Below are 16,110 nucleotides of genomic sequence, written 5' to 3' on the forward strand. Positions count from 1 at the left end.
ACCACAATACCTGAGGCTCTACAAATTCTTTCATCTGAAAATATAATTCATTACAAACTCATTTGTTTCTTAAGAGAATGATTGCTAGGCAACATCTTCAGCAATAAATATTAAAATATGAAGACAGAAACTTATTTATGTAAGCTCAGTTAGACGTTTTTGCTAGAACTGTTCATTAGAAAGAAAAAGGGTCTAGGTAATAATTTGCAAAGTGATCTGGTTCAAGGCTGAAGAAATTTAGGAAAGAACAGTAGCATACATGAGGGAAACGACAGTCCCACTCATCTGCAAAAACTGTCATTGTGCTCAATATGAACTACTTACATTTGAAAGGCTGCTTTATTTTTATTCAACCTCACATTGTATTTACGAGCTGTTCTGATCCTACAGCTCATCATTGCCATTCAATATTTCTCCTAATTAACATTACTTTGAAGTCTCTGACCTTTAGGCAGACACTCAATTTTGAATTAAAATATAATTATCTTTGTAACATGAATACACTTTTTATGCTACCCCATGTCCTTCTTGTTACAGAATAGATACATAATAAATGTAAGGAAAAGACTGCATTGAACTTGGTAAAGTAATGAAAAATAAGAAGAAAATAAACTGATCAGCCTACTTTCCCAATAAAACCGGAATGAAGTGACAGCAGGGAAAAAAATAAAGGCAATACCTACAATTTATGGAAGAAATCCTTTGTGCACAGTGCATAATTTATCTGCAGGTCATACTATCATGAAACTTCACCACTTTTGTAATTGTGTCCAGCAATCATGGTTTATTGAACAGGACCATGGCCATCCTTTGAAGGTGAACGAGGTCCATGAATTTCAGAGTGCAGAGAATATATTATATTTCTTGTGAATAAATCACATCTTTTTTTCTAAACTTTTGGTTCTGGTCACTATAGTTACATGAATCACTGGTGTGATGAGGGTAACACTTCCCACTCATCTCCTCATCTTCACCATTGCTTCTCCCAGCAAAGTTATTCCTTAGTCTAAATGACCAGCAGCTCTGGACCATATGTTTGCTTTATATTACTTCATAACTTTTTCTACAGCCAAATAACTTACTTTTAAGTTAACAAATAACTTAGCAAATGTAAACAACTTACTTTTACGTAGAGCTGCTGAAACTCCTCAAGGTTCAGTCTACCACTTGGACAGTCCTTTAGAAATCCTTTGTACCACTGTTTTAGCTCGTGTTCATTGAACTCCGTGCTCTTCACCAGATCCTCCATCACCTCAGGGGCCAGCTTACTATTTTGTTTCCCCATTTTGCCTTAAGAAGAAATAAATGAATACAATTAGCCACATGTGAACATTTTAAACTGGAATTAGCCATGTAACTGGAACTTAACACTTGTTTTGTATTCACTGCTGCTTTCAGTCAAACACAACTTCACAGATTCGCTGGTGAACATGCACCTAAGTTATGCTTGAATATTGGAGGCTGAAAATAGTCAAAAAGGCAAGATTCTTCTTTCATTTAGGAATCTTAAGGCCTAGAGACAGACTACTCATTTGCCTTAAAATTAGGCACTTTACAGCTTTTCTTTACAGTAAGATTGAAAAAGATTACTTTTATTTTATTTGAATGTAACAAAAAAAATTCACAGATTCAGGGATGTCCACAGAATTCTTCCTTATCTTCATCTTGAAAATATCTTCTGATATGACAGCCACATTAGCAGCTACTCCTCACATGTCCAAGGCTGTGGACAGACAGGCTGGTAACATACAGCGCTAGGTATTCCACTGGGAGGAAGCAATGCAAGAGTCCACAAACTTGATCACAAAAAATGATGAAACCAAACTGGAAAAATAAATTTAATTCTTATATATTTGTACATATGCATGTATACACAGACATATGTATAAATAGATGCATATTTATATATTTAATGCACAGTTGATAAACATTAGATGGTTTACATTTCATCACTGCTTACATTTCATCACTGTTAGCTCTGAAGATATTCACTGCATTTGTTATATACATTTGGTATACACTTAAACGTATTAAATATAAACCAGACAGAAACACAAAATTTGCGTGCATGTATAGATAAATAGTAATTTCAGTACTACTCATGTTGGCCCTTTGAGATACTTTCAGGTTCTTTGACATTTGACCAAAGACATCCTTTGAGAGAACTTTAGAGAAAACCTAATCTTTAACTTTTTCCCATTTTGCTACAGTTTCTTTCATGACAGATGTCTTTCAGTTACTTTTTAATCAGATGACAGACAGCACTTAACTGTCCTGTAGAGAACTGCAAAGCGATGAATAATTTCTTTCCTGAGCCTAGTTTTGCATTTTTATTTTTATCTCCAGTATAGCATCTGTGTCTAATGATTGCACCACACTGAATGCATTGATTTCTAGTCCATATCACCACCCATTCCTCCTTTTAATTTATTGCTTTTGGCATCTTCCCCTATTTCAAAGCAGAAGTTTCTTTCTCCTCAGAAGGACATACTTTGTTCTGTTCCAATAAATCAATATATTTATATAATTTCCTTTATGGGAACATTCCTTGAGCAGGTGCAAGTTAAAAATTCTTCTTGGTCTCTGTGTGTGGCCAACACGTTCCCTGGTGCTGTACTGCCAGCAGCAGCAGGTCTGTTCCTAAAACACCTCATGGCTCCCCTCCCTCTTGGCCATGGTCCTCCCTGATCTAAACTTACTCCATGCTCTAAACTTACTTGGAGGCTCTGCCAAGCTCCCATCCACACATTTTGGAAAACTTAGCACAAATACGTGAGAGTTTAATCTTCCAGTTAATTGCCACAGGTGAAACTGTGCACGCAAATGCCCATAAATCTGCTGCTTTGACTCAATGATGAGTTTGTAATTTATGGTATTCTGAACAGCTACCCCAGCCTTATCTCTGAAGTCCCCATCTTTTCACGTATGACACTGATCCAGTTTGGCATAATCTGAATTTAAATCCCATGGAGACTAAAGTATACGAATGCAGTTAGCTCCAACTCAGCTTTTACAAGAAACAATGCTTTTTAAAATTTATTTTATTCTTTATGGGGCATGTTTACTTCCCCTTTTTTCTTTTTTATTTACATTCTGTTACCTTTTGCAGTAATAAGGTGCTTTGCTTAGGACCCAGAAAACCCTAAAGATACTCAGCAGTTATAGTAACTATCCTAGGTAGATTCAAAAGGTATATTTTTTCTCTCCTAATTTAGCCAAATATGCTTTTACTTGACTCTTCACCTGTATTCCTATCTCCATAACAACATTTACAGATTAAAAAAAAGCATTCTCAATATGCAAAAATCAGGTGATTTTGACCGAGCATTTTTCTGTTATAGCAGCTTTTTAATCTTTATCCATGTTAGCTTTACAGCCCTTGGACCTGCCTCTACAGAGAGGTGGAACAGAACTGTGAATCTCTGCCCTATCTGCCAAAGTTGCCTATGTTGTTTTCAGTAATGTGAACATAATCCACTGTAGCACATCTACAGAGCACGGAGTGGGTCTGCATGTGTGTAAGAATACATGAATAAAGACACACATATCCACACATAACCCGTCATCAGAATCAGAGAAACCACCTTTTTGCCTCTGTGGTCCAGATCCCTAATTTTGGGCAGTTGCTTGTCTGCCACAGGTTGTCCAGTACGTGCCAAACACTTTTCATCCGTTTCTGACGTACCTCACCACAGAATAACCTCTAGTAAAGGAAACCACAGTTGACATTTTGATAAACACTCTCAGAAACTATTTTTTCCACAGAACCAAACCAGAATTTGAGAAAGGTATAATTTGTGACTGCTGGGTTCTGTACTCTTATTTGCTGCTCCAGCACAGCATGATCCATAATCTGCTGGGTTCTGTTTGGGACAGAGTGAGCAGACTGACCAAGCTGGTCACAATGCTTTCTTTCCTGGAATTAGAAGCACTCATTCTTTCTTCATGTTTTAAAGCTCTTTTCTTATGGAATTGAATTACAATCTGCAAGAAAGCTCAAGAGTCTCATATAATTATCAAATATAAACTCACACTTCTGGCTCTGGGAGATCCATCTTATTTGGGAATAAAAACTCAAATACATAGATTATCTAGTTAATCATATCCTAACATCTTCTAGAGCTTCATTGACTCTCTTATTATTGTTGAAAAAGTACAATCACTCATTAGCAATGAGTATGCTATTGACAACACATTTTGTTTTCTAAAATGAAAACTATTTTAATTAACTTACAATCACAGTTCCCCAACCATGCTTTTTCCTTGTGAAAATCTACAAATATGCCTTAGGAAAAGACAGGAGAGAACAGATGCACAATCACTAAGTTTCAAGAGGAGGAAAGATCACTCTGCAAGCATTTTTTTGTTTAGTAAATTTTATCATTTTCAACTATAAATTTGCCAACTGCCATATTTCCAATCATGCAATGTGACAATCCAAGCACTGCTATTCATATTTGGTTATGTTTTCTGGCAAAAAAATAATGAAAGGAAAAAAAAAAAAAGGCAACAGGCTTCAATTCCAAACCATTGTGGGGGAGAGATTCATGATCCAAGGAACCAGGTACATGGGTGCCACATAGCATCAATAAGGTATCTGTTCCCAGTGAGTTGCTCTGGCAGGAGAATGCTTATTAACACTAGCAAGGGCAACACAATCCAAATTAGAGATCAAGAAAAGCACTAAAACTCTATTGTTGTGCAACTAGTAGCAAGAGCAATGAAGGCTGAGTTTAAAAACACATTCCTTTTCTGAAATGCCTGAAAAGGCCTCAGCTATCCAGACAAAATTGCTTTTCAGAAATACTTATTAGGGCTATTCCAGTACTTCACTAATTAACACCTTAATTGCTGCTTTTACAGGTCCATAGGAAAGTCAGATTTAAAAGATGGAATTTTATTAAACAGCCAATCCCCAACCTGAAGGAGTCCAGGATATGCCAGCAGCAGGCAGGGGCAATATGAGGATGGATCTGACTGCTCTTTGCCCTGCTGGACCTCAGGAGGCCCACGCCAGACAGCTCCTCGTTTTAAGACTTGGTATTGTTTGTTTCATATATTTCCTGCAATGCTATCATGTGTTCCACAGGTTTGTCCTGTTTCAAAAGCTCTCCACTCTCTACTCGATCATCATCCAAACCTCCTGGCCAATGGCAAGGTTTTTTCCCTAGAATATTTCACAGCAATTCCCATACAGGTTTATCAGGTCTGCCTCTCCAAATTGGCTTGCCAGTAGTAAACTGCCAGTATAAACACAGTTTTATAAAACAAAATTTAAAGACCTAAGAAAAAAAAGTTTGATTTCAATAGCAAAACATGACTTACTGAATCTTGTTTGCTGTTTAATGATTTCAAAAGAGTCCCCAAACTGTTGCTTACACAGCTCCATTCCCAGCCTTCTTCTTTCCGCTCCTCTCATTCCCCTTCAGCCTCCTTGGCATGTGCTCAGTGTTCAATGGGACCAAGTGCAAACAAATGGAACTCTGGCTGCTCCTAAGGAAGAGTATACTGAGTGCTGCCAAAGATCTCCTATTTGTGCTGAAAAGGCACCCAAATTCCACTGAGAAGACTGCACCAACAATGCTCAACAACATCCCTAAAACCCAGCTCTGTGTTGTTTTGCTTACTTTCCCCAGTTACATAAACCCACTCTCTTTCCAAGTTGCATTAGGAAAAGTGTTGCCAGCAGATTGAGGGAGGTGACCCTTCCCCTCTGCTCAGCACTGCTGAGACACCTCTCTCTCACCCGTCCCCATATCACTGTGCCCAGTGCTGGGCCTCCCGTGCCAGACAGACATGGACTTACTGGAGTCCAGCAAAGGGCCACAAAGGTCATACAAAGGAAGTCTGAGAGGGCTGGGCTGTTCAGCCTGGAGAAGAGAAGCCTCATGGGTCTTATCGATGTGGGTCTAAATACTCAATGAGGGGAGCAAAGATGGTAGAGCCAGATTCCTCTCAGAGATGCCCAGAGAGACAAGAGGCAATGGGCACAAATGCAAATTCAGGAAATTCTGTCTTGATGTAAGAGAACACTTCTTTACTGTGCAGATGATCTAACACTGAAACGTTACCTAGAAAGGTTGTGGAGTCTCTGTACTTGAAGATATTTAAAACCCAACTGGACACAGCTCTGAGCAATCATCTGTAGTTGACCATGCTTGAGAAGGGACTTGGACTTGAACATCTTTGGAGGCCCCCTCCAATCTTGGTGATTCTGTCATTCTGTGAAGCATGGGGAAATGGGGCAGTCACACCACCTATTTTTGATATCCACAGTAGCTGCCTAATTCCACTAAATTCCCCCATGTGTAGCTGAGAGAAAAAGTGCTCCTCCAAGGGAACATTTGGAGAAGAGGTACTGGTGACTGAAGCCACCTCCCTCCCCTCACTTATTCCAGAAGTGCAGAAAGATTCACTGGGCACAAGCACCAAAGTGATTTGGGCTACCCCAGCTTATTCCCATGCACTCTGGCTGCTTTGACACCTGCCCATGTTCACAGGCTCCCTGTCCCAGGATTTCTGCAGGAGCTGAAGTAGCTGGTAGTCAACCAATACCTCTGCACCCTTATGAAGTCTGGGCATTAAATGAATTCCCTTTATTATGAAATGAATTACCTTTTATTATGGTACATGTTTTTCTTGGTCTTCCCTGGCTTTGGGAAGTGGGAATGACTCGTGTGGACTATGCCAGAAGCAAATGATAACATTCACTTTGCCAGCTCAGCTGTGCTGGCAGGCACTCATTAGGCTGGAAGGAAAACTGTGGTTCATCCCCACCCCTCTGCCCACTCCCAGCCCACAATCTCCCACAGGAACATGCTGACTCCTGGGGACGACATGTGAAATCCAGGCGTTGAGCAAGCAAGCATGGTGGGCGTCTTTGCAATCTTTGACACCATGCAAATCTATAAACGGCACATCAGTGTTTAGACTCCAACATACACACGTATATAGAGGTAACAAAACCCCAAACAATTAATGCTGGGGAAAGCAGAGACCTATGTCTATAATCTATAATAGCAGAATAATTTTCACATGATTTTTAAGCAGGCTGTTTATCAAATTTCCAGCCTTGTGCTGATAACTATAACTCCTAACAACTCCCAGCATTGTTACTTTCTCTTCAGGCTATTTCAGATACTGCTTTTCTCTACTAATGTCAGCATGAAGGATAGATAGAAAGGCTATCAAGCCACACAGATGCCTCTTTCCTTCAAATACATTTATCATTTCACAGAAGAAGTTATTTAGAGCTAAAGTCTGTCTTTCATGCACAAAACAAACAACAGCCTCATACCCAAAGCCCCATGGAAATAAGTATCCAAGGAACTATATGTGTGGAAAATAAGAGGAATTTTCCCATCCCCATGGTGAGGGATTCTTTACCAGGGGCTGTAATGACATGACAAGGGGCAATGGTTTTCAATTCAAAGAAGGTAGATTTACCCTGGATATAAGGAAGACATTTTTTACAGTAATGGTGGTGGGGCACTGGAACAGGTTGTTCAGAGAAGTTGTGGACATCCCGTCCCTGAAAGCGTTCAAAGCCAGGTTTGATGGGGCTATGGGCAACCTGTTCTAGGGAAGGTTCCTTGACCATGGCAGGGGCCTGGAACTGGATGAGCTTTAAGTTCCCTTCCACCCCAAATTGCTATACAATTATATTTTCCTTAGGCAATTAGTGAAGCACTTCTTCACATCAGTTGTCAACACAATTTTTAAGTCAGCTTGCAATGAAACAGGGATGGTGCTGAGGCCTGTCCTATACCTTGCATAGTAGAACTACTCGGGAAAGCCTTTTTTTCTCCCAATACATGCAAAAGATGAAGATATTTTAGAGGAGGTTCTGGCACTGTGGCATGATACCAGCTCTTAAGATTCTGACAAGATATAAGTCCTACACTATGATTAAACCTTCTGAAAAAAGGGTCAGTCAGCTTAGAAGGGACTTTCTCCCTTCATTATCTCTCCTGTAGGCCAGCCAACTTGATCCTCCTCAGTGGCCTTTACTTCATGATGTCATGGCATCTGCAGATCTCCAAACTCCTGCAGGACAAGAACTCCCTCACTCAGCTCAGTCCCATCTTCTGACTCCTTTCTCAGAACCCCTGCATCCACACACAGAGCAGCTCCACACCTGCACTTTGCCCACAAGAAAGAAAAGCAGCAACAACAACCTGTAGGAGTGGAAGATGAAAGCAATCCACCTCCAGGTGTCCGCTGTCAGGACAGAAAGGCCAGGCAAAGAGCAGCATGCCAGACACTGGCAGAGGTACCAGGGGCTGAAGGTACCCAAAACAGTGACAGCCAAACGGGGCTGGGCAATGCCAAGCACTGCAGCCCTGCTCTAGCTGACCCTGCTAAGCAGGGCTGAGCACTACACAGTCTTCAGAGGTCCCTGCCAACCTCCACAGTTCTGAGATTCATGAACGCAGGCATCTTTTCAGTAGTAATTGTGGGAGAAAATTGATCATCAGGTATAGGTAGAGTTAATATAGTTTCATATTATTATATTGCCCATCAGTGACCTCAGGACCATGTTGTTCCCTTTACCCAGAAACAAAACTGACCCTAAGCTAATATGCTTCCTCCTTCACACAAAACTTAGGGGTCTATTCTAGGTTTTTAACCAGCCATGACCAAAAAATAAGGATTTACATATATGTGTGTATGAGGAGAACTTCTTTATTGTACAGGTGACCAAGCACTGGAACAGACTGCCCAGAGGCTGTGGAGTATCCCTCACTGGAGATATTCAAGAACCATCTGGACACAATCCTGTGCCATGTGCTCTGGGATGACCCTGCTTGAGCAGGACCAGGTGACCCACTGTGGTCCCTTCCAAACTGACCCATTCTGTGATTCTGTATTTGTGTAACACCATACTGAAATTAGAAGCAGTCATGATTTACTGCTGGTAACATAAACCTCGAACTATGGATGAAAAAAATAGGCTAGGTTCTGATTTATGTGGCACTACAACAAAAACTGGCATAAATCCAGTGATTTCAGATTACTTTACTAGCTTTACCAAATATCAGATTCAGGCCTGTAATCTCTCTGTGTAAAAGAAATGGAGGAAAATGAGAGTAATGGCATTAAGGAATGCAATTATCAAACCAAATTGAATAATAAATGGAGAAAAGACGTTCAAGCAGAAGAAGGGAGATATATTTTTATATTTTATTTGAAATGAGATGGATATTCAATTAGATTCCAGCAATAAAAAAAACATTTGAAAGGGTAAAACCTTTGCAGGAAGATGCTCTAACATAACAATGGCTGATATATAGGGGTTTTTTTCTCTAGGTGACTAGAAAGTTAACATTGGGTTTATTTCATTAAAAGTATGTGCTAGTTTTCTGGTAAGTCTGGAATAAAGCAAAAGGGTGTTCTCTACATTTTCAACATGAAAATCAAGGGCAATACCAGACCCACAAGTAGCTCCACCATTGATGCAGCCCTGTGAGTCACACTAGGGCTCTATTCAAAGCCCAGTGCTGAAGCCAGCAGCTTTGGTAGAAACAAACCTGGAGACACATGCTCTGAACGACATGGCAGGGTCTTATTTCTGCCCCCTTTTCTCATTTGGATTGGGAAGTTGCTTACAAAAAGCCATAGCTGCCTTTACTCCTTTGCAAGCAGACACAGATGACAAGACATAGTGTAAAGCTGAGACTTACTTGAGTTGTTCAACAAGACACAAGTGCTCAGAAGAGCTTCCAGGCTCTACCACCTAGTTTTAGACTTGGAAAGACAGGGACAAAATCCTTCCTTTGCTTGTTCTTTCTCTCAGGCTCTTTTAGATCACATGGAGGAGTCTCCATATTTCTGGAGAAAGCTTAGGTTCTGAATGATCAGCTGTCCTTGAGAAAATTTTTGCTTCCTCCTTATCTCAGTTATTTTGCTTTGATATGTCATAACTCAAAGTTGTTTGTGGTTTATTTTTTTCCAAGCCCACTTATTTTCCAGTATTTCAATAGAATTTTGTGATTTATACGTTCTAGAGAATTTAGTGATTAGTTTCTGATGAGAATAATCAGTTTATTAATGCTGAATGTCAGACACATACGTGAGTACATCTGTTGCCATAGTTTCATTTTGCTATTGGTCCAGTGTCTATTGACAGTGGTGATCAGTAAGTAACAAGGAGGTGTGATTTGAGGAGGAAGACTCGTTTTTCAGCAGTGGAATGAGTATTTTCTTCACTGGACTGTTGTCCAGTAAATTTTGTCCTTGTAAATAATGATCTTAAAATACCTGCAAAACATTTACCTTTCTCTAATAATTCATATGATGAACACCATTGCAATCACCTAATTGTCTAGAATGCTCCAACATCAGAGCCTTGATTGCTGTGACAAATTTGTTTTGTACCTTATATGAAATATAAGAGTTTTTGATTGCTTTCTCTGAGGTTTTATTCTAGAATATGGTTTCCAATAGGCTTTCCCTCAGGAGATGAGAAATCTGTAACCTCCTGGACACTACTACTTCAAAGTGGCCCCTGGAACAAATTACACATCAGCATTATACAAAGGTCACTTTCTGAGCCTTGGATTTCGAAACAGTGGTTTATACAATTTTAGGTATTTCAGAGATCTATCCAATATTCAGTACTGCACCTTTTCTGGGATAGTTGCTGGAAATATCTCTTTCTGGGGGGAAGACTGACAAGGCATGCCTGAATATTATAGCTTGCCTGAGCATGTTCCAGTGTTCTGGAACCATGGGACAGCATTTGTGTAGACTGCAAACATCCATCTAGTTTTGTTATGCCAAACTGTATCAACATTTCCTCTGCCTGAGACACAGGTTTTTTTGTCAATTTGTAGAGACTAGTGTCAATTCTAGCGTCAACTAAAATGCTGCTTTTCTTTGAGATAAAGATTATCGAATGTTTACGCTTGGGGATAAGGTTTTTTAGACTTTAGCTGTTGCCTTGACTTCATTTACATATATGTGCAATTTCTTTTTCTTAGTTTCCATTTGTTTGTAAATAAATATTCATTTATTCTTTCATAATGCTATAAAAAATTAATGTGTGCTTTCTCTCCCCTTGAATTACAGGATGTCTTCTTATTTGCTATCAGTTTTTTTTATTGTTAGTTTGAAATGTCACTGTACTCCTCTGTTTGATATGTGCAAAGCCCAATTCCCTAAGCCAGCATGCTTACCAAGAAGTATTTTCACTGTTCACCTTCCAGCCTCATTTTAATTTGAGTTTGGATCCATCAGGTGCCTTTTTAGGATCGCATTTCTAACTCATAAGTCATTGGCTTTACTTAATAGTACATTTATATCCATATTCCTCATCACAACTCTTAAACAATTACTGCCCTGCCTTCTGCCAAGGTAGATTAATCAAATCTTTGCTTTTTAAAAAGTCAGTTTTCTTTGGTCCCTCTGCAGTCAATGGAGATGGTCAGAAATGTCGGTGAATCACCCCATGCAGAGAGAGATGTCTGAAAGAGGCAGTATGAATATATGCATGCATATTTTAAGACAAAATGAATCAGCAAGCGTCTCCTTCTCTCTGCCACTTGTAGAGGCAGCCCTGTAAACTTCCTTAGATGTGAAACTGCATTTCTAAATGCTTAAAGTGATGCAAGAAAAATCCCACCTTGCCCATTGGCAGTGGATAACCTAACATTGTTCCTGAACTCGCTAGGAAAAACATACATTTGCCAAAGTTGATTGTTATTCCTATGCATCACAACACTTACTCAGGCGTGATTAATGTCATTATAAGTGCAACATGCTGGTGTACCAAATGCAGTCCTTCCTAAAATGCTATTTACTTCCATCAAAGCAGTGGAAAAACTCTTTCCCACTCTTTTCCAGGCCCCCACAAACGAAAATGGTTTTAAATAGCTGAACTGCAGAGACCAAACTGTTCAGGATTGTTTCATTATGCCCTTGTCATTTCCTGATTTTCCCTCATTATAGTTCTTAACCAAGTAAAGTCCTGGTCTCTAAGAAAAATATTTTTTATTATTATTAAATACAATATTCTTTTGCAACAAATTTCACTCTGACCCTCTAAATGCTATATTAATTTCTCCAACTCATCTCTAATGTCCAGCTCCCTATTTACCCAACAGAGTCCCTTTAGCAGCCATGTCCAGGGGTGCAAGGCCCTGTCTCACTGCTCTGGATTCTCAGGGAGAAGCAGGTATGGTGAGCACGGTGTGGCCCTCCTCCAGTCTCTACTGGGAATAACAGCAGCCAAGATCAGTGCTCAGACTGCTTTCTCTCTGTTCTCAACTCACACAGCAGTGAGAGGGTCTCTTCTTCTTCTAGTTCGTTCTCCTGTGTCCTGTGATGACAACTGAGACTCGCAAAGGATGGAGTAAAACTCTGAGCAGTGATATCAGCACATGGTCTATAAATAGTGTTGTGATAACTGAAATAAATATAAGCTAACACATACAGGCACACCTTAAACCTTTGTTTCCACTCCATTTCTGCATGAAAAGGAGCACCCCAGACTCCAGTGTTAGCTGGCTTTTGCACACCCCTGACTATTGTGCATGAGCTAATTTCAACAGATCATTTTGACCTATGGGCTAAACACTACATTACTAAAAACCACGTCTCTCTTATGGCCAACGTTAACAGGAGTGGTTAGCAGGAAAGCAGATTACAGCTTTTTATTTTACTAAAAACCTTTCAAAGTCAAAATAAAGTGTTTGTATCATTGTGGCTAGTGATCCATTGGCGCAACGCTCGCCCCAAATTCATTATAAATGAATCGTCAGAACTGTCCCTTGTGACTGCTTCAGATGGAGCCTGATTTAATGCAGAGGAAATATATTACTGAGAAGATGAATCATAATTCTGCAGAATGAAATCAATGGCTTTACACCTTTGAGTTGGACACTGAGGGTTGATCAAAAATGTTACTCATACAAACGAGTGAACAGATGAATCACGTACACAGCTTGAACAGGGAAAATGTACTTAAAATTCGATCAGAAGTACCACTGACTATGAAAGAAAGACAGAAGAAAACCTGAAAATGCCTTCCTAAGGTAGAACTTTCAAATAAAAATTCTTTCTTTGCACTGCTATGAAATGCAAGGTTTTTCCATCACTTTTGATATTATGTTTAGAATAAATGTAAAAAATTTACTTAGATCGGTTGAATGGCTCATTTGAAATAATATTTTGGTTTCTTCAATCTAGCTCTATAAGCAGGCAGGTTGGTAACAAGGACGAGATGCCCTAATAAGTACCCACTGGTATGACTTAAGCCACTCCACTCGACTCAGCTGCTGAGACACAGGGTGTCCCATGTGGGTGTCTCAGAGAGCTTAGGTCCTTTCAGGTGGCACTAGACACCTCTGCTTAAGCAGACGGATCAGCCAAATGAGATCTTACCGTCCAGACTTTCAGCAGCTAACTTAGAATCATAGAATCTTTAGCTTGGAAAAAACCTCTAAGATCAATTCCAACTGTTACCCCAGCACCACTGTGTTCACCACTAAACCATATCCCCAAGTGACATATCCCTGTGCCTTTAGAATACTTACAGGAATGGTGACACCACTACTTCCCTGAACAGCCTATTCCAATGTCTGATGCCCTTTGAGTGAAGAAACTTTTCTTCATATCCAATCTAAACTTCTAATGCAACTTGAGGCCATTTCCTCTCACCCTGTCACTTGTTACCTGGGAGAAGGGACCGACTCCCACCACCAACGTGAACCTAACAAACCAGTTGAAGGCCGCAGTGCCCTGCTTCTATAGCAGAGAAAATCATTGCAGAGAAACCTTCCTCACTGAAATGAATTCATCAAGCTTCTATTTGTAGGGTGTCCCTCTGAGTCCATGAAAAATGCCTGCCTTCCCTTAATCCCCACTTATGCTATGCAGGCAGCACCTGAGAGTTGGGAGGGAAATAAGGTGTCTCTGATGTCGCTTAACACACTGACTCTGCTGTGCCCTGCTGTGTGACACAACAAGCTGTGAGCCTCCCTGCCCACTCGAGCAAGCACACTCGCAACCAGCAAAGAGGGCACCTGCAGCCAGCTGCTGTGTCAGCAGTGCCCAAAGCAGAGCTGCCAACTCACCTGCTCTTTGTGCCTGTGCATAGATCCAACTGCAGAACCACGGAATCATTCAGGTTGGAAAAGATCTTTAAGAACATTGAGTCCAGCCATTAACCCAGCACTGCCAAGTCCCCTCTGCTATTTCATAGAATAATGCACAAGAGGTTCAAATCACAGCTGAACTCATTTTTCAACCTTGACTGGTATCCTTAATGGATATTGGAGCAAAAAGGTCAAAGCTGGGAATGTGTGAAACTGAACTGGTCCTACCAGGACTGAATTTAGGAGTATTCACTGACAACTGTGCTTCCTCCTCTAGGAGATCCCCTTTCCAGAGCTGCCAATCCAATTTCTGTCATAAAGCACAAAATTGATTAAACTTTTAATATGACTTTAATGCAGACTGAGAACATGAGTTCTTTAGTGCAGACTGACTCTATTACATGGGCAAGCCCAGCATCAAAAAGCAATAATGCATATAACCATTACCTGGTGTTTCCCCATTAATTAATGGTAGTAACATTTTGAAATCACTCATAGATAATATAGATGAGCCTCACAAACCCTTCTTTCTGGAAAAATGTAAGTAATTTTACAGATGACAGAGTTACTAGCAAGGTTATTGAAAGGAAAAAAGAATGCACTGACATTAATATTGATAGAAACTGCAAAATGAGCAAAAAGGACAAAGCAAAAGGAATGCTGGCTGTCTCAGAGGAGACTCTATGTCCCAGTACAGGAACCTCATTATTATTTCATGACCTTAATGGCAAGCCCCTGAGCCTCGTGTACGTCCTTCATAACTAAAGACTAATTACAAACACAACCCAGTAAATCTCAGCTATGCAGCAACTGAAAGCTGTTAGCTGTTTCTTCTAGTTTTGCCTTCATTTATACAGGACAACAGTTCTGCGAGACAGCAAGGTAAAACATACAACATTCCATGGGTCTCAAATATGAATCACAGCATATGGTCTTTCTATTAAAAGATGCCAGAGGGAGAGAGAGAAAGCCTCCATGCTAAAGGACAGCACAGTTTCATCATTTCATACATTAAAAGTAATTGGAAAAATTTCTTCCAACTGTTTTTCAATGAAAGCTCTACTGGAATAAATTTTTATAAAAACAGGTTGCTGTCACTGTGCTAATAAAACTGATAAATTGTTCAGCTGAATCCATGTGTGTGCAAACATGCTTTTTTCTGGTGAAATAACAAAATGTATACAAAAAGAAAAAAGAGAGAGAGACACAGTCTAAATTTCAGTAACATTTACCATGGCCAAGAATTATAAAATCTATACTGAAGAAAGAGGAGAAGAGACCAATACAACACACCACACATTTGTAGTACAACATTGTCCATCTTCACACAACTTCCATGCCTCATCCTGCAAAGGACAGCAAGTTTATTGTATTTTGGGCTTTTTTAGTTTAAAGAGATGCCTACTTTTCAGACCACTTTCTAAAATGCTTATTTTTCTAGGACACACAGTTCAGGAGTTATATTTTTAGTGATGACATAAAAAGGCAAGCAACATTTTTGATTTGGATGTATCAGTGCATGCAGAACTCCTTCAGCAAAGTACTTGTAAAGCTGCTACAAAGGAACAGCTCTGGGACAGGCCATAGTAATAAATTCGACAAAACAGAAAAAAAAGCAATGGTGAGTCAGATAAAAATATGGAGGAAAACAAATGAAAGCTATATAAATACTTAAATTATTATGAAATTCACAAAAAACGTTGCCTGAATCCCTTCAGGTTAGCAACCACCAGGATAAAGCAATTGATCGAAGTTGCTAAGCACAGACAAGCTGACTCAGAAATCTTTCCAAAGGTCTCAAAATTGCAAATCTAAAATATGAGCCTACAGTTCCATTAAATTGTCTAGGAAAATATAATTTTGTTCTGATTCACTGTCCACCTATGGTAGATAAGGACCCACTGAAGAAACTATATTAGAAAACCTAGCAAGAAAAAGACATTATTGTAGGCTACAAATCCTGGAAAGCATGACATATAACTCTAATTCTCAAGGAACCGGATGTTTTTTCCTA

At 39.7% G+C, this 16,110-nt stretch overlaps 1 protein-coding gene across 2 annotated transcripts in view; it reads right to left on the reverse strand.

Annotated features, from left to right (window-relative positions):
* VSNL1 (visinin like 1) overlaps positions 1-16,110 on the reverse strand; it is an 86,834-nt gene that overhangs the window by 45,774 nt on the left and 24,950 nt on the right. For both annotated transcript variants that reach the window (XM_048297213.1, XM_048297214.1), the window contains exon 2: positions 1,124-1,290. In XM_048297213.1, coding sequence (XP_048153170.1) covers positions 1,124-1,285 — 162 coding nt within the window. In that variant the 5' untranslated portion in view covers positions 1,286-1,290. The remainder of the gene's footprint in view (positions 1-1,123; positions 1,291-16,110) is intronic.

Source organism: Corvus hawaiiensis, chromosome 3 (genome assembly GCF_020740725.1).
Source record: "Corvus hawaiiensis isolate bCorHaw1 chromosome 3, bCorHaw1.pri.cur, whole genome shotgun sequence".
NCBI lineage: Eukaryota > Metazoa > Chordata > Aves > Passeriformes > Corvidae > Corvus > Corvus hawaiiensis.